The 25,212-nt window shown below is 39.8% G+C and overlaps 1 protein-coding gene across 2 annotated transcripts in view; it reads right to left on the reverse strand.

Annotated features, from left to right (window-relative positions):
- Positions 1-25,212, reverse strand: part of dgkb (diacylglycerol kinase, beta) — a 77,584-nt gene that overhangs the window by 2,103 nt on the left and 50,269 nt on the right. For both annotated transcript variants that reach the window (XM_034873541.1, XM_034873542.1), the window contains 4 exons: positions 10,648-10,738; positions 9,404-9,599; positions 2,153-2,273; positions 1,805-1,865 (listed from right to left, as the gene is read on the reverse strand). In XM_034873541.1, the coding sequence (XP_034729432.1) occupies positions 1,805-1,865; positions 2,153-2,273; positions 9,404-9,599; positions 10,648-10,738 (469 nt within the window). The remainder of the gene's footprint in view (positions 1-1,804; positions 1,866-2,152; positions 2,274-9,403; positions 9,600-10,647; positions 10,739-25,212) is intronic.

A 25,212-nucleotide genomic window follows, 5' to 3' on the forward strand; every position in this document is an offset into this window, starting at 1 on the left:
TCAGTAGCAATTACCAGCTTTTGTAGGCTGTCATTAAACGTGATTGAGCTTAATGTTTCTGATGTACTTTACAAAATGATAACCTTTTTAGGAACGACATTGGTCATATGAGAAGGATCTAAAAGAATACCTGTAATATATTTGGAGGGTAACTGGTGGAACATCAAGCATTTATTTGCATCAAGTGCCCCATTTACAGAGCAATGTGGCTCTTAGAAAATAAAAACAACTACAACCAATTATCAATGTAATGTACTGTACTCCCTGTCCCTAAAAAAACATCCAAACTGCAAAAACAAAAAAAAAGGTTTTATATAAGACTTACCTCAGTGGCATTTCACCAGAATTACATCTGGAAATGCAGTAAAATTTCTGTTTGCAGACCTAGTTATCTTAGAGACAGTGATACATGTCATATGTCGCTTCAAAATGCAAATGGTTGGATGGTGTTAAATATGTTATGCATGCAGAGGAACTGAGATGATTTGCATAGTTGTTGTTGTTAATAATTAGTGGGTTAACATCCCACTTGAACTGTGGTGTTTTTAGAAACATTTGACAGGTTGACTGATTCAAATTCAGCTTTGACATACAGTATGAGTAACTCGCCGTGGAAATCATTGCAACACAATTATTGATTGTCTGATCCTAACTTTGCTTTGTGGAGTTGTGCCAGCAGATACAAGAGCACTTGCGGGCTATCCATTTGGTCATGCAATGGGTTTTTATAGCTTTGCCAGAGCAATCCAAATGCAAATCTCAGCAGCACTTCATGGCAATGGCGTTGTAATTAAATCCAAACACAAGCATAATCAACGCAAACTGAGGAGTTTCATTGTGAAAAATTAGCGACTTTGACAGAGGGCAAACACTCGTCGAAGCACATGTTTGAGAAGCAAATTAGAAGAAGTAGATTTGCATTTGATATAAATTACTGCAGAGAAAACACCAAGCAATGATCTGGAGGAGAATCAGAAAGGACAGGGAGATAGCCTACCAAATTTTCTTTTGACTTTGAAACCAGTGCTTTAAGACCTTATTGGATGGTGAATTTATTTATTCATTGTGGTATAATTTAATCAGTTATACAGTATTGTGCAACTGAATGTGTTGTTTTGTCTATTTTCTTTCTTTGTTGCTTATTATTAACTTCAACCTGCCCCAGAACTGCAGATAAAAATTTGCAACTGGGATCGAATCCAGCATTGACATCATAGTGATGTCAAATACAGTGCAGTGTCTCATATAAATAAGTAAAGAAAGTAATGTAAGGTGAAACCAAGTTTAAATATCCATCCCAAAATAAATGTGGACAATCTCAAAACATTTTCAAGGCTGATTTGTTATACACACTTCTGTACAGTACATTCTTTCTGTGTTATACACTCATGTGTGTAAAGGTTCTTGATAAAGTCCACACAGGTGTTTAAAGTTATTCTGGCTGATTTGACCTCTACTCATGTTCAAGTTAGGTGATATGATGAAATTCTCCTGAGGTTACCAAACTTACCCTCTAAAGATTTGGAAAGAATTCAAAAATATCTGCAATTTCGCCGTGACCAGTTGATCCACTCGAGAAGGTGAAATAAATTGGCTATAAAAAAGAAAAGTTTTTTTTAAAGAAGAAGAACTCCTGTCTGCGTGTTGTCACCTTTTTGCAGCGATGTAGTGAAGTATACTCAGTACACCACCACCACCACCCTTACATGGTGGTTTCAGGTGTAACAGACGGATCACACTTGTGATGACACAAAACAAGGAAGATGGGTGTCGTCAAAGGTGCTACAGGCTTGTAATGACTTACAGTGCAGGGAGTCTGCATCCAAGGTTCCCCATCAATCTGCATGGGGAGGGATTTACTGGTTCTGTCAGTGAAGGAAACACATCACAATTAAACTTTGGGGACGTTTTAATCGTAAAATTTAGCAAATTTTCTAAAAATGAAATCAAAACATAGCAAAAGGTACGTTAGAGGAATAGGGCCACGAGCGAAAAAGATTATTTGAGTTTTGAGTTTAAAGTCAGAATCCAGATATGTTTTTCTCAGAATTCTGACTTTAAACTCAGTATTAGACATTTTTTCACATGTGGCCCTAATCCTTAAAATAATCATGCAAAATAAAAGAGAGTAGCGGTCCAGTTGAACACTGACCTGATGGTAACGGAGGAGCACTGTGCCAGGCGTCTCCCAGCGCTCTTCAGGCCGGTGTAGATCTGACCCATCTCCATGGCTCCTTCTAGCCCCACTACCTCCAGCAGCTGGTCGGACAGGTCTCAAACACAAAGAACTCTTCTTTAAAAATACTTAAAGTCCAATAAACCAGAGCTACAGCTGCTGGCATGGCTGCTGATTAATATTTAAAAACTAGAAAATGAGAAAATTCTTTAAAGACATGCATTGCACGTTTGTTACTGAATGCACAAACTGTAAAAGTCAAATCCTTTCAGTAGCTATGAAGTAGTGTTTTTAGACTGCTAAATATGCTAAAATCTTTAAATAACTGATTCACTATCTGCTAAATGCCACTACAGTAGTTGCTGTTGCTGATGTCATGTTAAAACCAATAGACTTCCACACGCAAGGTGAAGAAGAATGAGGGATTAAGGACATTTGCTAAGAAAGTAAGGAAGGAAAGAAGAAAATGAGAAGCCAAGACGTGACATGATGTTTCTCACTTTAGAAACATTTTACATTCAGTTAAAAAAGAAAATCGGCAACAAGAACAACAAGCTGCAAACAAAACTGCTATTAATTAGATTGCACCGGAAATGCAAAGCAAATCTTGTGATATTATAATTATTAATTTCTCTGTTGTTTTGCAGTTATGAGCATTGATTTTGCCACTGCTGGAAGCCAAGTGTCACGCAGGGCCCATCTGTGGCCCGTTCTGCCTCCGACTCTCCATCGACTCGTCCCTCCACAAATTAAGAAGCTGCTTCCTCGCTGCCGGGAGCATACAGCCACTAATTGAAACTAAGACCCATTTATAGGCACTTGGTGCGTGCGACCGATGCTGCTCCATCGCTGTCATGTTTACCGGCGACGCTTTGGTTTCCTGAAGGAGTGTTGTAGGTAATGTTGCTGTTGTCCTGAGGTGTTGTTATCGCTGCCGAGCTGTGGTGTCCAGCTGTCACCATGGTGATGGACATGCGTCTGCCCCTATCTCGGGGCCAGACTGTGAGTGCAGTGCTTTCCAGGGTCGGAGTGGAAGAGTGTGTGTACATACCCAGCAGGTTGACCTGCTGACACCGGCTTTAAAGCTGCTCCCCCCATTGTGACTTCTCACGTTAATGCAAATGGCTCACACAGGCCCGCACTGACACGTATGATGGCCAGCGTCACCATAGTGATAGGGATTCCTTGTTGCCTGGGGCTACAAAGATCCTGTATTCCCAAGAGTGCCAAGAGTACTGTTGGAAAGATCATGGAGCCTTTCTGCTAAATATAACAAGGTCAGGGGGATTCAGTACAACCAGGTGTTTAACAAAAACACAACAAAACACATTTGACCTGCATGTTTTGGGCAACACTATCAACTCCTAGATGACCTGGGGAATTTTTTAACCAATCAGAACTGAGAATACAACTATTTTTACAGTCACAATCATATAGAGATATAATATAAACACGTTATATCTTGATTTTTTAAACCATTTACAAAAACAATTCAAACTACTTCTTAAAGAAGCCACATAATGTCTTGTTTTAAGCAAAACCTGAGACAATACACCTCAATAAACAGGATTTTAAAATTAAGTGACAGTCAGATTTAATCTACTAGGATTTTCTGGTGAAGTTCTAGCTTTCTTTTGAATCACCAACCATTAGAGCTTATATCAGGTGCAAATGAAATAATTGGTACAATAATCACAAGAGGACTCAAATTTAGAAAAAAGCCATCATGTTTACTTCCCAGAGATAAACTGGAAGAGAAATGGAGTCATCTGTTTACACAAGAAGGATGTTGAAATATTAACACACATGATAAGCAGCCTGAGGCCAAATAAAAACTGAAACACACCTTACCTAGCCTAAAATCAACATCACGTGCCTCACTCGAGTGTTAAAGGCAATATTTGACTGCCATAAACAGGCACTGAGGGTGACAACGCAGACTGAGTGAGACAGTCCATATTGGAAATTTACAAAAGCGGCGGTGTGGCTTTAATCTCAGCTGCCATGTCTTCCCGACAGAGTGTGGGAATAAGAAACGCTGTCCTTGTCACTGTCAAACAACTATACCTGCCTAGGCTGGTGGCTGCACTGACACATGTGGAGCAACAGGGAGAGAGGGGATGGAATAAAAAGAGACGGTGAGGGAGCCGAGCAGGACCAGCAGCCGATCGGCTGAAAGTTAAACTAAAGAGGAATGGGGGGGGGAGGATATGTGTGGAGGCTGATCCTCCAATGAAAGCTTCAGCTTCATGGGGCTTGTCACGGAGCATCAATCCCATGCATCAAGCCCTCCACCCACACGTGCCCCCTCCCCTGCAAAACCCTCAGTCTCATTCTAAATAATTCACTCTGCAGCCATTCCCTTCCACCTGAGGGGCTTGTCTCCTGGCGTCACCAGTGGGACGATTTAACAGCTCCCGAAAGGTCAGGTTATTTTTTTTTATCCCGCAGCCACCTTCCACACACACACATACACTAATCCCTGCCAACAGTTTGATCGGTGCATTGTGCTCGGCGGTGCCCCCTCTGGGCTAATGCACTCCTGTGTTTACCTCTAAATACGTCGTTCTCTTGATGTGACAAGTTAGGCTGCTCACCTCGAGGGCACTTTCCACAAGGGCGCGCGCACACACAAACACACACACACACACACACACACACACACACACACACACACACACACAAGAATTTAGAGTCTCTGCCCGAGCCCGAACTTAACCCAATCCGACCCACGGGCCGGGTCAGGTTGATATTTTCCACCACTATGCCCGGGTCAGGCACTTGATCAAGCTTTTGTGTTTTTTTAATCATTACTTTATGAGCCTAATTGGGTGGGGAGAAAGCTATGCATCTCCAGCTTCTCCCGTAGCTCTGGGTATAGCCTATGTCCTGCACTGACTTGAGTGACGTAAACTTTGGGCTCTGATTATGTATCTGCTTTGATCTGTTTCCCACACTATTTGGCTGAGGGAGCAATTTTTTTATTTGTTACTTCATTTGGATCCATTTGTGATCCATTCAATCAATTCAATTTTATTCATAGTATCAAATCAAACAAAAGTTATTTTGAAAACCTTTACAGATAGAGTAGGTCTAGACCAAGCTCTATAATTTAAAAATGTAAATATAATTTACTTTCCATTCTGAATAAACAAACAACGCAGTTTACATGCTTGGCCCTTGTTGCATTGTTCATTAAAATAATTCTAAAAAGATTTATGTAGTTTGAACAACTCAGAATTGTTGTTGAGGAGGCAGTTATAACAGCCCACGTATTAAAACATTGTCGGGTTTATATCGGGCACACACACAAACAGGCACAAACATACAAATGGAAACAAACAAACAGTGACGTAGTGGGACGCAACTGCACACTCCCCACTCACACTAAGTGCTTTTCCAGGTTCAGACGGTGGCATTTCTCTCTCTTTTTTTTTTTTTTTTTACAACGCACTGATTGATTTTTTATCAGGGATTAATGGAGTGTTCATTGTAGCAAAGTTGGGCTTTGAATTGATCAACTACCTCCCTCACAGTGTGTGCCACATTGCACTTTCATCCAGTAATGATGGAGCGCTCGAGGAGGCCTGGACTCAGACTCAAGTCCAACTGGAGTTGCTATTCTACGGACTTGTAACTTGATTTGGACTTGCATACTGATAACTTGAACTCAGACAACAGAAGTTGGATGAAGTTTCTGACTACTTTCATGGGCAATAGGCAGTGATGGAGGAAAGTCCTGGACTTGAGTTGCTATGCTCTGGACTTGTGACTTGGACTTGAAAGGAGAACTCCGACCAATTTTTATGTTAACCTTGAATGCTATCAATATGTGAGTACTCTCAATAAAAATATGTGCTACCAAACTGGAGTTGCTGTAGCTACGTGTAAAGCTCCCACTTAGCTAAACCGGAAGTTGTGGGGGCATGTTCTAAAGAGCGCCTTTTTGCCTCTTAACAGGCAACAAAAAGCAATTAAAATGTACAACAAGAACAGGACCCTTACGTGACAAGATGCATTTCAATTCAGACACTGTTTAAATTCACCTACCCTGTCTCTATTCTGCCGGTAGCTAGGTCGCCCTGCTAGCTGCTAGCTGAATCCGGAATTGAGTTTGTTCAGCCAGGCTTCTGTGATAATTATCACACAGCAGTTCTGTGTGTATTTGTAGCTCATCCATTTTGTGTGTGATTGATCTGGTGTTGGAGAGTAGGAGGCTTGGCAGTGGCAAACTGTGTGGTAGTTCCCTTAGCTGGGCTAACAGGTACGAACCGGCATCTTTGCTTTTGCTTTCTCTCCAGACATGTCATGCCTTCGCTGCCAAAACGTAGAGACAGGGCGAAGTGAAATTAAACAATGTCTGAGTTGAAAACGCATCTTGTTGTTACGTAAGGGTCCTGTTCATGTTGTATAGACATTTTAATTGCATTTCGTGTCTGTTAAGAGGCAAAAAGCCACTCTTTAGAACATGCCCCCACAACTGCCGTATTAGTTAAGTAGCAACTCCAGATTGCTAGCACCAATTTGGGTTGTTGTTTTTTCTATCAACACTACTTGCATATTTATAGCAATCAAGATTATTTTTAAAAATTGGCCGGCGTTTTCCTTTAAACTCAAGTAATGGTGACTTGACGTGGACAGGGGACTTGAGACTTGACTTGGCCTCGACTTCAACACTGCCTTTCACCTCGTCGTAGCATCATCACATTTGTTAAAGTTTAAGCATAACAGTTAGAGCTGGACAATATGGAGAAAATCAAATATCACAATATTTTTGACCAAATACCTAAATATCGATAATGCAACAATATTATAGTGTTGTCTATTGGTGCAATATTTACAAAATGAGATTTTTGTAATCATAAGTAACGTGGGTATAAAGTGTGAAAAGTCAAATAACAGAACAGTCGGTAAGTTCAGAAAATCACATACGTTTACCGTAATGCAGCCTTTAAAACCAGGAAAAGACAACACTTATGCCATGTTGCCATATTACGATGTCCAAAATCAAAGACAATATCTAGTCTCATATCACAATACTGATATAATATCGATATAATGCCCAGCCCTAACCCCAGTGTTCAGCAGCACATGTTTAGAGAATGTCTGTTTAGATCGGGTTGATTATTTTAAGACTGAGCTGTTTTCTCTCTTATTTCAACTCCCTCACCCTTTGGTGATTAACAGTACATTCTCTTGTTCTCTCAACAACGCAAAACATAGTTTCTCTTCATCACAAGTACAGTAAATGTTGCTACTGTAAATTGGGCTCTAATTTGTTAACAAGCTTTACTTTGAAGGTGTTATAACTACTGAAATCCAAAGGAAACAAAAAATGAAATCATCTCAGGACAAAAAAACTGAATAAAGCTTTATAGAGAGCTTCACAGAGATCTTTTTTTTCCACCAGTCATGTTAGTGATGATCAGTCTCATAAGGGATCGCTAGCAGCCATGTCTGGAGATCCTCACTGACCCTGCATGTTTTAAGCCAGATTGGCTGATGATTGTAACATCCAGTTCATCCCCGGGTGCAGTAACACCATCTCAAAATAAATCCTAAAAACACAACTGAGCGGGCAGGAGTTAGACATGATGGGAAATAAAACGCAACAAAAACAAAACAATCCAGAATTCATGGCAATAGCTCATTTGTGAAAAGAAAAATACATGTCAGGTGGAGAATGTCAATCCATCTAATAGTTTAACATTTTCTGTGAATAAATGAAAACTTTGAGGGGATGTTGGCACACAATCCTGATCAACACTAAACTTATTGGACTATGATTGCAATACTTTTTTTAAGTAGGTTTGATTAATCCTCTGGGCACCATAATTGTGGTGTACTAAATTTCATGGCAATCTAATCCCATAGTTGTTGCAATATTTCAGTCTCGTCTTGGCTGGAGTGACCACAATATCCTGATCAAAATTAATACAATATTATACTAATAATTCAAATTTTAATTGGATTGGCATAGTTGTGATGAAAGGGGGCTTTAAAAAAAAAAATACCATTGCCATTACTTCTACCACAGCATTCTGTTTTTGTTTTTTTTTCTTCTTTTTGTTATTAAGTCCTTTCACACCATTTCAGCAGTTCCCACAAAGCAGCTAACTCATTCAGTTTCATTCACTCATGCCCAATGGCAGGCTTCCTTTTGACATAAATGGATTCAGGGGTAAGCCCAACACCCCCCTCAGTCCGCTCCTATTAACTGAGCCTGCCCACTGGAGCCTACACAGACCATTAATACGCATGTGACAGTTCCAAACAGTGACATGATTGTACCTCTTCTTTGCAAACAAAACCTGCTAGCTATGATTCACCTTGTCATCTGTGAAATATTCATGCACTCGGAAAAAAGTTTGGTCGAAAGTTTAGTCTTTGATCTATCTGATAGAGGCAAGGACACGGGCTGTCTGGGTCTGATGTGGGCTTCAGGGGAAAGAGCCTCCCACACTATCCTAACCTATTTCACGTGCATTATTATTGTCCACTAACAAATCATTCACGATCTATAGCATATGCAGGGCTTTGAAAGTGCTGTTGATGACTCACAGATTACCTTACTGTGTCAAGTTTTCTCACTTTTTAAAAACAACACAAGATGAAGAGTCTACAGCCATGCTAGTAGCTCTGTGAGGCTGTGCTTTAAGCTTTTAGCAAAATGCTAGCATCACATATTCACAATGGAAATGCTAACCAACATCGCCATCCCAAGATCCAATTTAACACACTGTTTTGAAACAAAAGCACATCTTGTAGTGGCATTTTCCATGATAATATACCTCTAATTGTGTTTAAGGGTTGGATATGTGCTCCAATGCAGGGGTCTCCAATGTTTTTTAAGCCAAGGACCCATGAGCTGAAAGAGAGATTGGAAGATTACCGTGGAAGGCACAGTAAATCTCCAAGCGTAACTACCTTAGTAAGCTTATCTTCAATGTGTAAACTGAATAGAATTGAATTTTCTTTTTCAACATACTCAGCCAACTTACTGTTACTAGAAATATGGTGGATTCATATTAATGCCCATTTTCAGGCATTTTAACTTTTTGAAAATATTTATAATAACATAATGTGATTGCCCCTCTGAGGACCACCTAGAGGTCAGGGACCCCGTTAAATTTCTCTGCTCTAATAGGCTGTTAATGGCAGCATGAATAGCAAAAAACAATCATAAAACAGTCAGAAATGTATGAATTTGTATGCTATCAAAGCTACCTTGAACAGCAAACATAAGCTCCTTGGGGTCGAGCACTGGTGTCCTCTTGTGTTGGCTCTTTTTGCCCCCCTTGCGGTAACCCTTCCTCTTTTTGCTCTCGCCCCAAAGGTTGGAGCCGCCATGCATGCTGGGAATGTTGAGAATGGCAATGCCTTCCAAGGAGATGCTGCTGAGGTCCAGAGTGACACCATCACACTTTTAAAAGGAAGAACAAAACACAAGGAAAAGACTAAATTTGGCTGATCACACTTTCATGACAGGCTAGCAACGCAAGTTGCATTTTACTGGAGTTTGAGCAGTGACAGGCCAACAAAATCCTGAAAAAAGGAAGGAATTATCCAATAAAACACTGAACTGTTCAGAAGTTGGAGTCTTAATATGTTTATGCATCTCTGCCAGGAACTCTGAGCCGAAACTTAAATCTGTCCCTTGGTCTAAGTAAAAGCTTATATCTGTCTAAACATGGACTCGTCTAAGCCTGACCCAGTCTAAAAAACATGGACTCGTCTCTCCATCTAAGCTAAAAAATTCTCTTTGTCAAAGCCTTAGCCTGAATCTGTCTCTTCTTTCTGAGTCCCCTCTTTCTATCTTAACATGAGCCTTTTTTTGAGCTGAGCCAGGGTCTGTGTCCAGAACAACCATTCCTCTTGTCCATTTGATCGGATTAAGCTGGAAAAGGCCAGTAACACTATAAATATGGGATTTTTATACTAGTATGGATCTTTATGCCTCCTCCCGTACCACAGGTACTTATTGAGCACTAATTAATGAAGACCTCTGCACTGTGTGGATAGCTCTGAGAAGGGGGAAGATGAATTGCATAGACACCATCTTCATTATCACTCAATATCACACACAGCAGGGTCGTGTAGGGCTAATTACCTGCGTGTTGAACTGATGTTCAGTGAGAAGTGGGTGGGGAGGTGCAGAGATAGCCATCCCACATCAACACTTTGTCTGGGTTCATTTAAAACTGGTATAAATGTCTGCCACTTCTTGAACAAGGAAGGGCCAGAATTTTTTTTAACAAGCCCCAATATTCTTAAATGATTACTTATCCGCACTTGTGTCCTTATGATTTTATCAAATATTTCTAATTAAACAGAGAATGTATGACTGCTTCGGGTTCACTTAGAAGAGTTTATGAAATAATAATTTAACAAAAGTAGTGACTTTCAAAATTCTTTGCCTTAGTTACTTTTCTATAGGGTTCAAATTGCCAAAAATATGTGGTTTGATTTACCTCAACCTCCAGAAAGTCGTGGAGCTTCTTACATGTGGCCGAAAAGGTCTCCGAAGTGCCGAACTCAAAGTACCACAGCTTATTCTTTGTTCTGAAAGAAACAAGACAACAGGAACTGCAAAGGGACCAAGAAAAGAGAGGAAACATAGGAGTGTTTTCCCCACATCAAATCTGAAGCTTGTAAAGTCATAGCCTCTCTTCTTCTCTGCTGTCTCTTATGTGCTGAGCTTCGGAAAAAGAGACCACTCTGTAAAGGTGTGTTTGATTCATGCTTGAAAAAAAGGATTTTTTAAACTACACAGGAAATATACATCTAATGTTTACCGCTGACCAAAATCACAGTCATTAATCTCCCAAAAATGCCTAATGTGGCTTATTAATCATATATTGAAGCATGATGATGAATCTAAAAAGCAGTTAAGGAGGACCTGAGGGAACACATGGGGTGGCCAGTGGGTACCCATGCCCAACATTAAGGTCCAGTGAGGGGTGTAAGAGGGTAATCTAACTGCCCCTGCAATTAACAGAGGACTGTGGTGCTGCTCCCTGGGCTTCCTACAGCACACACTCCCATAGCTAAGGCTGATGATCAATGACCTGGCAGGGGTGAGGTACCATCTGTCCACATATTGCTATGGTAAATCATATTCTCTCATGACTACACAAATCATTTTTTTGTATTGGATACATTATTTGTTGTAGGCAAGGCATGGCATGTTTGTTCATGTAGTACAGTATCAGCAACAGGGCAAATCAAAGCGCTTAACATAAATCATTAAAGTTAAAAACATCTAAAAATATAAAAACAGATAAAACACGAGAATCAAAAGTTACAGAGCATCAAAAAGAAAGGTCTTCGGCCTTGATTTAAAAGAACTGACCGTTGCGGCAAACCTGTCATTATCTGGGAGTTTGTTCCAGATATGTGGAGCATAAAAACGGAACGCTGCAGCGGATCCGAAAATGTATAATTGGCCACAAGAAGTATTTTGAAATCAATTCTTGAGGGACAGGAAGCCAGTGTAAAAATGTCAGAAGTGGAGTGAAATGATCCACTTTCTTGGTCCTAGTGTGAACTCGAGCAGCGGCGTTCTGGAAGACCTGTACAGTCTGTGTAGTCTTCATGGTAATCATGCAAGCAGGCATCTGACAATGCAAAGCAAACCTTAAAAATAGAAAAGAAATCATGTGGAATGAATGGAAGAAATAACATTTAACTAATGTTGGAGGTCAGCTGATTTTTTAATTTTTTCCAGCATGATATTTCTTTAACACTCACGAATAAAAGGGAACCTGCACAAATTAAGACCATGAGGGGTAATTATGGATTGGATTTTGCCACAATTTGGCCAGTTGATAACAATGCCATTTAAACTAGTGAAGCAGCACCCGCTCTCTCCGTTTTTTAAAATGGTTTGATTCATCAAATGTAAGAAAAAAAAAAAAGACTTCCTCCCTGTTGCCAAAAGTAAGAGGTGACCATAAATGTCCAATAAAAAAACTACTCATCTGTCCACTTTGTTAATTGGGCAGTGTAAACCAAAGCAAATCACATACATAAAGTTGGAACAGTTGCCCCTAGAGAATGTAAAAGTTTATAACTGACATAAATAACAAAGACAATATGAATACATCAACATTACAAGGACAGGCTAATGCTTCAAATTTAAAAAGACTGTGACCTGACACCAATGATGTGACAGGAGAGACAGTCGAAGCCGAAGCCAAGTCAAGGTGTTGCCACTGCAGAGAAGTACCACATAGGAAGGTAAGGAAGGTTTTACTTAGAGGATCAAAGGTCATCAATAATTAAAATCTCATCAGAATGAGTTACAACGTGTGAGGTAAATTATCCGAATTCTTTAAAAGATTGGGAATAAAGGCCAGGTGGTCCAAAGTGAACCACAAGGTGGAATAATTTTGCACCTTTCCACACTGTTGACAAGGGACAAACTGCATTATCGAGACTATCCTCACCGAAAAAAGCCCACATAGGTCGTTGGTCCATGCAGCAATTATGACTTTTATATTTAGGTTTGTAATGGTGGCGCCTTCTGGTGGCTGTAGTAGTATTGACAGGAGAAAAGCAGTAAGTAAGGTGACGAAGTATAAGATTTCTGCGGAAGGAGGCAGGCTGGGGTAGTTGGGTCAAACTGTCCCCCAGGAGACCACGTTTGTGTCCCATTTAGAAATAAAAAAATTCTGTTTTTCTTTACGGAACAATCGGGGCTACGTAACATTCAGCGTCACAGACGTAACCAGGTCTTTTTAAACCCAAACCACAATCTTTTCCAAAATTAACTACGTTGTTTTGGTAACTAAACATAACTGAGTAGTTTTTGTACCTGAACTGTTTCAATTTCACAAGACTAATGTGTCTCAATCGTTCACTCTCAGTTATGAAGATAGAAAATGCATATTTGTTGTATTTCTTGCCACCGCATGTTGTTTGGTTTTGAGGACTTGTTGGCATTATTTGCTGATGAGGCTTTGCTTGTGCTGTTACAAACAAGTCTGCTGTTAAGCCTATGCCGGTGGCTATCGCGAGGGCCTGTTACATCTCAGGTAAAGTTAGCAGAGATGAGCTGTTCTCTCCAGCAAAGACACCCTATCTGCAAAAACAGAACAGTTTACAGAAACCATCGTAGCACAGTAAGCAAGGTTAAATTAGCTGTGGGCTAGGCTAGGATTGGCTTTGAGCTGAGCTAACAAGGCAGAAACAGATGCTATATCTCTAATGCTAAGAAAGATTTGAAGATAAAAAGTACAAGTCTAATACGATACGGAGTAGAGTAGAGTAGAAGGGGGAAGAAAAATTAGCCAGTATTTGTCCATTTCACAGAAATCACAATGTGCGCCAGGGAAAAACAGCATCACAGCGCTGAAGCCACGTCACAGCATCCCACAGATCACACAAAGCCTTTTCAGCTTTCCAAGAAACAACAGACAACATGCAATTTATCACAAAGCTTCCAGGACAGAAAAAACAAAAAACTGCAACAGTGCTGACACGCAGAACTGAACACACAGTAAAAAATGGCCTTCTCTTAGCTGGAATCAAAGCCCTACAAGAGGAACGTATTAGTATAAGAAGAGTAACAATCACTGAATTATTGATTTCCTCATTAGGACTTTTGTCAGGACCATTTAGCCACTTTATAAATGAGCTTTCATTAGGGTACTTGCAAGGTAGCCCAACTCACAGTTGATTTATAATGTGCAACATGGTCAATAGAAGAGGGATGAGAGCAGAGGGAGGTGGGAAGAGGCAGGAGGGCAACAGGGCCACGCTGAGAGGCTTCCCTCAACAACACATCCCTACATCTACACCCTACATCATCATCATCATCATCATCAGTCTCTAAACTCACTAGTCAAACCCAAGAACACAGGCCTGGGCAATTTTGCAAACAAACAAATGTAGGTGGCTACTTCCAAAAGCATATTCAAAACTACTGGTCAGTGATTGATGGAGAGAATGAAGCCAGATCCAATACATGGAATGTTTTGGATGCCTAGACTCTTTCTTTTTGCTGTGTTGACGCTGATAACACGCTGATGTTTTTGTCACATTCAAGAGCTGCCACAAATTGAGGGGAAAACGCATCTGCACAAGTTGAAACAGTTTAAAAAAGGCTAGTGTTCACTTATCCCAACTACAACTACATGACTCTACTGCATGAATGTACAGACAAGAGGGAAGGAGAAACTAGAATAATGTAACAAAGAACAGACTCCAGGTTTGTCTTAGAGATAACCACAGAAACACTCAACACACATACGCATTTGACAAGCATAACATACCCAAATATCTAACCAAACTGTAGGTGGTCAAGTTGCATTATGGGTAATGTATGCACCAGAGGAATGTGTGTAATAAAAAAGATGTCTCTGGTTCTGCTGCATCAATTTAGATTATTTCTTCAGGGAAAAGATTGCGGTCTCTGATCTGCTACATCATTCATTAGATGTCTTTATACTTGAAAGAATGACATACTTCACATTCAAAAGAGCTCTACTAACCAACTGATTCGCCTCCAATTTTACAACATAGCTACATCTTCTAAACAGCAACATCCTAAACAGAGTCCTCTATGTTTATATTTTAGATTTATTTTTAACAGTAGAGCAGGTCCAAACTGCACCCAGGACAACTGGAGCCAAAGGCAGCAAACTAAAGATACACTGTAAGAACAGATACAGTAAGAGACAGCATCAGAACATCCTGTCGATTACCACCACTTAACCTAACAAGCGCACCATGGCAACAAATCACCTCATGTCCCTGTTCATTAGGTAATTAGGAGCATCCCATTGGCTTGATCGGATTGCCGTTTGTTATCTACCGACCGATGCTAAACACCGGACTCCTCTGACAGACCGACTGTGTGACGAGCGTCTTCAACAAGATCCAGCCTGTGCTAGGAGTAAAAGGGGGTCCATTTGGGTAAAATGATACTTTTAAGGTAGATTAGGAGGACTTTTTTGCTACGGTAAGTGCAATAAATGTGAACATAAAGTGACCATTTCCTTAAACTGTTGCCTGACTATAAGCTCCTGCATCCTTCTCCTCATCTCAGAAATGACATCATTATATTTCCAGTGGGAGCGATTTGTGTTTTCAGTAGCAGGTATGTACTGCAGCAGGTTTCCAATTCTCTGAGTAGCTGCAAGGCCTCGGCTGTGATTGTAGCTGCAGTGTATCAATGCAAAGTGTACTGCAATAATAACTTTAGCGGTGTGCATGTGAGATCAGTGTAGTAGTCACAGCTGGCTTACTAAAAGAAAAACAGTGGCTCAGGTTTCCAGAGCTACTGAGTTAAATTTGCACAACCAAATCATAAAACAAAACTGAAATAAGAGGACCTAAACAAAAAGAACAACACAAATGGCTTGAAAAAAACATCTAATACCAAGGGGAAAAGTCAGGTGCGCAACAGAAAGACACATGTAGCTTAAATGGCCTGAATCTGAACAATACACCGTGTTCAGCAACCGTCCGCTGGTTGGGTCACCATATTAAAGGATGTCGGAGGCGATAAGCTTCAGTGTAGCGTCGCTGTCCTGAGGCCACAGCACCTTCAGATGCACTTTCTACCGGCCACACTGAACGCCCGGTACAGAGCTATTGATTTCCTTCCCCTCTGACACTTAATCTAACCCACAATGATCTACGACCTTATTTTCACACTAATTTCTTCTTGATCAGAGGTGATAAATATCGCATTGACATAACCAGCTCTTTGTGCATTGCATCAATGCACTGTTTTGTTTAACATGACACCGCCTAGAGCGCTCCGACTCCGACTGGCAGTTTGAGAAATGATCCTGAGCTGCATCGTCTTGCCTTCAGAGATGCAGCGAGCAGTTTGAAAAATGTATTTCTTTCTGATGCACTGCAATGATTCCAATGGGGTTTTTTCCTACCAAAAAAACTGAACAGCTAAAATGACATAGACGTGAACTGATAAGCTTGACAGCTCAAGTATTTTTCTTTAACACATATTTTAGTTTTTGCAAACAGCTGCAGTGTTTCCCCACTTGGTGACAGTGTGAAACAAGTTAGATGGAAAAAAGATAATGGTACAAAGTTTAATGCTTAGTGCTCTTGTTTTTATATTTAAGATAACTTTATAATGAATACTGTGGTTTAACCATAGACTGTATTAATCAGGTAATATTCTTTTTGATAACTCATAGGTTTCCGAAGATCCATTTTAACGCGTGTGTTATGAAAGGGCTGTTGAACAATTAAAAACATAATGTAAAAGCTGGAATGAAACACAAAATCTAATTTGTGATACTGTTCCAGCTCAGATGTTGGGACATGTTGGGAACTGTTGCAATTACCTTAACAAAGCAATGCTGTTAATTAATGAAATAATTATTCATATTGTTTACAAGGCTTGGGCGTTATAGCAACGTGTTTATCTGGTCTAACACCTCCAGCAACACATCTGCGAGAGGAAGTCTGATTTTAGTAGAGACAATTTTCATTCCACATTAACTTCTGAAAGTTGCCTCTTAAAAAACCCATCATAGACATGCTTCCACCTTTTCTCTTCATTTGAAAATAAAAGCAGCATGTAGCAAGATGAGCGTAAACATTAATGTTTCAATCATTTCATAATTTGATTAAAAGTTATTTATACGGGCATTTCCGGCCTTTATTTTTGACAGGACAGAGAAGGGGGGAATGACATGCAGCAAAGGGCCGCGGGTTGAAGTCAAACCCAGGCCCGCTGAGTCGAGGAGTAAACCTCTACATATGGGCGCCCGCTCTACCAACTGAGTTATCCGGGCGCCTATCATTTCATAATTTTATCGTAGAAATCCCTTATAAATGTGACGCCCAGCAATGTGTGGTCACATTATGTGTTCTCATTTTGGATATTTTGAATAGTCAGCATATATATATTTCTTTATAAGGGCCTCAATTTCCAAAATTCACCGCAAGGGGGCTGCGCCTTCCAGTGAGAAGGCATAGTGGGCATATTGTGGCTTTAGCCTCTGGTCTTTAGTCTGGCAGAAGCGAAACACAATACCTATATGTGGTCAAAATAGTGTCATTACATGGTATGAATGCTTTTCCGTGTTATATACTGGATGAAGATTGTAATTAGAAGTTAGAGGACCACAGAGCAACGTGGTCGGAATGCTACAGTTAAAGCCGAGCAACAAACAAAACGTGTCACCTTGGGTATATTGTGCTATTTTGAGGCTCCCATATTACTTAAGTCATGTTAAATGCTTTTCAAGCTAGTCTTTGTTAAGATGTATAGTTAACTTTTACTTGTGTAATGTCTCACGCCAGCTGTACTATTTTTTAATAGAATTAACAGCATTCTGCTAAAATGTTAGCATTCAGCCTGCGCATCAGGAATCTTATTTGTAACAGGTGATGTTGCAGTTAGTTCAGTACAGTTATCAAAGCTGTAAGCAGCAGAACAAAGAAATCTGGAAAATTGAATTTTTCTTTTATTTGGATATGAAGCCAAACAGAGCACATGGAAACCTTCTTGAAATCATGTTTATTTAAGATACTGAAGGTAACGCAATGATGTTCTTTTGAGAAGGAGTGTAAAATTGAGAATATATTGAAAGGACATGTTTATGTGTAATTTAAAGTCTGGCAGAAGCGAGAGAGTCTCATCATTTTCCTGTTCCTTTCAGAACAACATTTTAATCTGACCACAGGCCTCACGCCCGGGGCCTGTTACATAAACAAACTTGCGCTGTTAGCTTAGCCAAGGACCAGTGGTGTTGTTAAAGAATAACGATCATAACATTGTGCATTTAAAGTGACTAACCTGGACATTCGCAGATATGTTTGTAAGCCGTTCACTGTGTTACATTAGCTAGAAACTTGTTTGGATTCACTTTTGATTTACTCATAAAATCACTCAAAACAGTGTCTTCTCTAACTGTCCAGTGGCCAAAACGCTTTCTTTTGGGAGTACTTTTACCCCATGAACCCACATGTAGATGTCATTAAAAATTATATTTTTATATTTTTAAAAAGCTGCCCTTACAAGGTAAACTTATAAGTTATTAGTGATATGATTTTTCATATTGCTCAGCCCTACTACTGCAAGTGCAGAGTCTTGTATGTGTTAGTTGACTTGAGTTTGTGTGTGTGTGTGTGTGTGTGTGTGTGTGTTCCCACTGGGCCACAGGTGAGATCCCTCTAAATTACACACAAGTGGTGATTAATTATGGATGACACTTTGGTCACATAAACGATTTCATCCCCAAATGAGGTCTGAGGGCAGCCGCTATTGAGGTCCACCGTGTGTGTCTGTGTAAATGAGCGTGTGTATGCATGTGTATTTTAAAGCGCCAACACCTGTGGCCCCGTTCCCCACTCAGCAGGAAACACACACACACGTACATGCCTACACGCACATTAGCATTAGGTGTGTTGATGGGGGTGTGTGTTGGTGATTCCGGCACACACACCCATCCAGCACATTGCAGGGCTTTGATGAACATACTCATTATGCTAAAGAGTGCTCCATGCCTGGGCTTCCCTGTGCCTTCAGGAAAGGTTAACTCGGGATGGTTACACAGCACAGCGAGAGGCTGTGGGCGCACGGGGGCAGAGCAGCTCTGGAGGAGCGCCGTGACGGTGTCAGATGTCTCGGAACCAGAAATAGATCTGGGTATGCAGCGCAAATATCATGGGAACATCAAGGCACCATGATTGATGCCACAGAATAAACAAACATTGCAGTTGAAGCCGCTGCAGCTGAATTGTCCCAAATAAGATGTTTTCCCTCACAGATCTCATGTTGTCTGGAGAGAAGCTGTAAATTAGTAACATCGCAACTGAATTTGTACAGTGGCACGGGAGGCAGTCCGGATTTGAATGTCACTGTAATTGAAAATGATTGATAGGACATCACTAGGGCTGCAATCTCCCAGTCGACTGGTCGATTTATTGGTCGATACGTTCTGGCTCTACCAAAATTCTGATTGGTTGATTTTTTGCCCTGTTAATTTCATCAGGTGGAGCATAGACCGTTACGGTCTATGGGTGGAAAGCACTAATTTGCTAATGGGGGTGTTTTCAGAGCATCCCTGTTTCACAGGTAACAGTCTGTCTTCAAAACACCCATCTTGTTTTCACTTTTTTGGATTAGCCCAGCCCGCTGGGGACAGATTGAAGTGAGAACTAGAAAGCCTTGGTTTAGTGGTTTGCTGAATATTAATTTAACTGGGAGTGTTTCATTTCCAGTCAGTCCTCCTCTACCATGTCAAAGACAATGGCAGTGTGGCAGCATTTTACCAAAATAGACAACGGGAAAAAGTTGAATGCAAAGTTTGCGAGCAACAGTTTGCATATCGCAGCTCGACAACAAACATGGAATATGATTTAAAAACGTTAAGCTAACTTTTTTGTGTTAGGTTGCCCTGTCTGTTTGGAGTAGGCTAGCTATATGAACATATCAGAATTGGCATATTTCATAGTCTAATAACCGTTTTATAACTATAGGCGCACACTACCGCAACGACGGTAGCATTCCCCAGACCCCCCAAGACCCTGCTGGATGTTCAGCCTCTATCATCCAAACACAAAAATAATATCACAGAAGGAATTGTCGACGTTATTGCTCAGGATATGAGGCCCTTTGATGTTATGGAGGCCTGAGGTTATAAGAACTTGTTAATATACAGCGCCAGCACGCCACACCATCATGCATGGACTAACCCAAAATGTGAGGGACTCAAAGAGAGAGTTTCAGAGTTAATGCAACACAGCGAGGCACTGAGCTTGACCACAGATATGTTTAAATATACAGTATATATTAGCCTTTTGTGTTTAAGAGTAAAATCTTTAAAAATATCAAAAAATGTCAAAAATACTAAGGCAAATTCCACATAAGTGTAACGTACTGGGACAATAAACACTTCTGATTCTGATGCAGCTACAACAGCAATTAAAGGAACATAGGTGCATTAATAACCATTGAAGAAATAGCTATTAATATCATGAAATTATAGTTCATGTATTCTTGCTGCTCCTTATTTCAACATCTGTAAAAGACACTTTCCTTTTGACATGTATCAGCGATATTGGCATTTTTCAGTCTCTGACTGTGTCAAATTGGTTGTTATTATTGTGACTAATAAAGTGTAAGGTTTAGTTCCTTTATAGTGTTAATATGAGTTGATATGAGCACTCAATATCTAAATTTGGTTGGAGTTGCACAATGCATTTAAGAGTAATGAGTTTATTTCAAGTAGGTTACCCTTGGATAATTCTTTTAATTATACAAAAAAAAGTAACGAGCCAGAACGTATCGACAAATAAACTTCTGAAAATTGCAAAAAGATTCAAGCAAAAAAATTCAAAATAGTTTACCTTTGTTTTGCTAAAATGGGGTTATGCCAATATTAATAGAGTCACCTTAAACCAAGAAGAAATCAAAGAAAAAAAATTGTAAAAAGTGTTTCTATCTGATCAAAGACATCCTACTACTAGTAAACAGACCAACACATGAGAAAGAAAGGTGAATGGTTGACTTGATAGTTTGGGAAATATACAAATTTGCACAATAAATCAAAATGCAAATACAGAAGTTACTCTGCCTAAAATGAATGTCACTGTGTTGAGTTACGCAATAGAGTAGTCTGGCCCAACAAAAGTACATTTCCATGGTAATTGCCAGAGCCAGGTGTGAGCCACACGCCAGATGTCCCTCACCTTTTACTCTGTGTGTTGCCAATGCCATCCCTTCCCTTTCGGAAAACAACAAACTTCGAGCTAGTAAGCTACCCACTGAAAATGGATCGTGCAATAAGGAAGGCCTGCTTGGTTCTTTTGGGGAATGGTTGTGAAGATTTAAAAAGAATGTGTTTTATGACTTTTTGATGAGATTGCTATGGACAAAGTACACACGGAGATACACTGATAACAGCAAATGGCGTTTAATCATGTATCCAGTCAATTTAAGTAGCTCATGTTACTGTATTGTGTAAACAGTTCACTTCCTTTAATATTGTATGTGGCATTTTCTTTTGCAGGGTACAAATGTTTCACCGAAACAAGTTTTTTCTCAAGACTATTTCGCAGAGCCATCGTCACTATACCTGAAGGTTATCTCCGCCTAAGACGATTGTGATTGGTTTAAAGAAATGCCTACCCTCTCCTACCCTGAAACGTCGATCTTGACTCCACAGCACTGTAGAGAAAAAAAGCTTAGGGGAGGCGTGACTCTGCTAGTCAAGTGTGACAAAAAAGAATTGGTTAACGGTATTAAAAAGAGGAAGTGGCTTACAACCTACCATCTGGCAGACACACTTCCGCAGCTTCTGGAGCTTAGTGCCGCCCAAGACGATTGTGATTGGTTTAAAGAAATGCAAACAACCTAGAGCGTTTTTTTCTTCTTCCTATACTAGAATATATGTGTGGTGTAGTCCGACTACAATGTTGAGTAAATGTTCAAAAAGAGGTTGTGTGACTGCTAGTTATGTATCACAAAACTGAGAATTGGTTAGAAGTAGGATGACAAAGAATCTGACAAGTGGCTTACAACGAACCAATCTAAACATAAGAGGGCAAAAAAATATATATATATTAGTCAACACTGTATAAGTATATAAGAATGAAACTCTATAATGGAACAAAGTTCTTAGTTTTCTAAACCCTCTCTCTCAATGGCTCCACCTCTCTTTCCTGGTTTCTCTCACTATCTCATCTCTTGCCCTTAGAGTCAGAGATTACTGTATAATTACATGGCAGATCAGCAAAAAACAGGGTGAAACAAAAGGGAGTAGTATATTTTAACAAGGCGGTGGAGGAGGAGGGGCGATGGGGTGAGGGAGGAGGTGGCGTGGCCCTCGTCACGGGCCGCCTGATTGTCTGCTTTTAATCCTCAACCTCATTATCACCTCCAGGTCCGGCAGTGGCAGTAAATGAATCTATCTGCCGAGTGTCACATTTTCACACATTCGCCATGGTAATCACCCCAAGGTGCAAATACAGAAGATGGAAAGAATGAGAGGAAAGAAGGGGGAAGAAAGAGTGTATGACCCCTGCATTTCATCAACAAATTTCCCTCATTTCATAATTAACAACATACTACATGATGTTTGGTTGGTAATTATAGCTCATTAAATATTCAGCTTCTTTAAGGTCACGCCACTGACAGAATGTATAGATTTGGTACATATAGAAAGTGAAGAGCCATTAATGCTGTCGGATATTAAAAAACAATCCTTCAAAATTTGCCATTTTTTTCTTCCAATCATACTAAAATTTTACATGTTTATCTTTTTATTACAACCTTGAAACATTCAACAGCAGAAAAAGGTTTCAAATGTACACAGGCTCATGAGAACTATAAAAATACTGTGTACTATGTAATATAAAAATAATTAAAATAAGGATTTTTAATCAATAAAAAAGCTAAGATTCTGTTTACATATACAGTAAATTATTTTAATTTTTTGGCACTGGCTGTTTTTCCAAAATGGATTTGGTTTGCACACTGAACACTCTCAGAGAGAGATATCCAACATCCAACAGCAGATATTAAAATAACTGTCCGAGGCCGAGATAGAGAGTTAGGTGTCTCTCTTATAATTTAATTAATTTATAATTTATGCACTTTATTAATCCCTAGTGGGGAAATTACAATTGGCACTCATGAAATACACACACACACACAAACGCTCAGGTCCTTTACATGCACAAATGGACAGACTTCAGAGTGAGCGGGCTGTGACTGCTAAACATGCACCCTGAGCAGTTGGGGAGGGGGGGCAGTGCCCAGGAACTGTGACCTCTGTACTGCGGACTGAGCTACAGCCATCCCTCTAAAAAGGTGTGGAACGTGTAAAATATTTGCATTAAATACTTTTAATTGATGCTAAATTGCCTGAGAAAATGTAGATTAGTCATCCAGATACATGAACTTGCATTAAGAATCACAAACTAAAACAGGCCTTGATAATCATCTACAACTTTTTTTTTTTTAAATAACTTTTTGTGCAAAAATAGCTCAGAATTGACCTCAATATTGGAGCGACCTATAGCTCACCCAGAAGAGTGTGTGCCCCGTGTATGCTAGGCCTTGGCAGCGGCCCGGGTTTGAATCCAACCCGCGACCCTGTCTTCAAGCTAACCAGTCGATAAAAGGCCAACAAAAAACCCCAAAATGATCTTAAAAGAACAGAAAAAAAGAAAACACTATTAGTTAATCAATGATCAGTTTCCCATTAAAACATTAACATTTATATTACACATCTGGAAAAGGAACTAGGAAGGGTGTGTTGATGTTAAAAGCAGTTCATTGTAATTTGCTTTTGGGGTCACTGCTGTGATATTGCGGTTTCATATTTTCTTGCAAGAAAAAAATTATTCAAAATGTAGGAACACTAAAATTATCTCTTTAAGATAGAACTGAATATTTTTACTGGTTGTTCGTCTTGTGTTGTTGATTTCATTTCTATGTTCTGCAGCTTGTCGGACGTTTCTGGACAAAAATGTTTGCGAAGTGGTATAATCATCATTATCATCACCGTTGTTGTTTTAATCGATATTACGTAAGTCTCTGTCTTAAGGCCTCTTTGTGTCTGTGTTCAAACCGGCAGTAACAGATGGCCGCCCACAAAGAGCCTGGACTGCTCGAGGTTTCTGCCTAAAAGGAAGTTTTTCCTCGCCACTGTTGCACCAAATGCTTGCTCTCGGGAAATGGTTAGGTCTTTGTAAATTATAGAGTGTGGTCTAGATCTTATCAATCTGGAAAGTCTCCTGATATAATTTTGATTATGATTTTAAACTGCACAAGAAATTGGATTGGATATTAGTGTTGATTTCTTTATTTATTATTATTATTAAGGGACTTTTATGGTGCTTTAAGATGGTTAAAAAAAATCATAAAAAAATGTTTCATTAATTCTTGACAAAAACATACTTATTGCAGTTTGAAGTGAAATAAAATCATCCTCCCCAGAGACACACAGCCGCCGGTGTCACTGAAGTTCCTCAGAAAAAGCTTCGAGGTGCAGGAAAATGACTCTTTGATAAGTTGCAATACACTTCCAATGGACACGAACCCTTTGGACAAATCCAACTAAATCTATGCTACCTTGAAAAACTATAATCATGCATTATTGAATTGCCAAGGATAGTGTGTAATATAGAGATCCTAAACCCATTCCCCCTCCTGAATTATTAATTGAATTCAAATAACAGACAGAATCATTTTCTTAAAATATCTAAATCATTTTTCACGAGAGCCTTAAAATGGGGATAAAACAACAGAAATGCAGTCTGTGTGTCCCACATTTAGCTCTGGAAAGGGACTAATTGTGAGTGGCAAACAGGAAAAATGGTTACCTACAAGAGGGATGTGCAGACATGCTGGAGTTATAATGTGGCACTGACAAGCGAACACTCTTTTTGCTTAACCAGAAAAAAAAAGATTCAACAATACAATGAGCAAATCCCTCGTAACCACTGGTAAACATACGACAGATCTGCTTTCATATGAAACCACCGCCACTTCCCTTTGGACAATTTCGCTGGCAAATCTTCATGATCGAGCAACAAGCAGCAGAAAGAGAGTTGGCTAAATGTTGTACTAAGACCAGGGTAAAATATGATAATGAGTACAAATGGGATTATTAGGAGGCTGTGTGTCATCAGTCTGACTGATCCATGATGTCAAACTCGCCAAGCAAATTCAATTAGGCCTGCAATTACTCCCTGGCGCTAGTGGAGACATATGGGAGACGTTAAATATTGATGGAAACATAGATGCTGCATTTGTTCATCTCCAAAGGTGAACGCATCTCCTCGAAGGTAATCACAAATGCTAAATATGAAGCTGGTCCATTCGTCACGCTGAGCTCCAGAGCAGCTACACTGTCTGCTGTCATGACACGCAGAACTTCTGTAAATGCATTGTAGATTTGTTTGGACTGGGAGGACATTTCTTTTTTCTCTTTTTAACATTTTTAAACATGTAGACTCATTTCCATCTTGGTTGTTGGTGTCAAAATAAAAAGGAAAAGAATTAACGTTATTCAAGGATCATAAAGATTACCCAGTATTAT

This window comes from Etheostoma cragini, chromosome 6 (assembly GCF_013103735.1).
Source record: "Etheostoma cragini isolate CJK2018 chromosome 6, CSU_Ecrag_1.0, whole genome shotgun sequence".
NCBI classification, from domain to species: Eukaryota; Metazoa; Chordata; class Actinopteri; order Perciformes; family Percidae; genus Etheostoma; species Etheostoma cragini.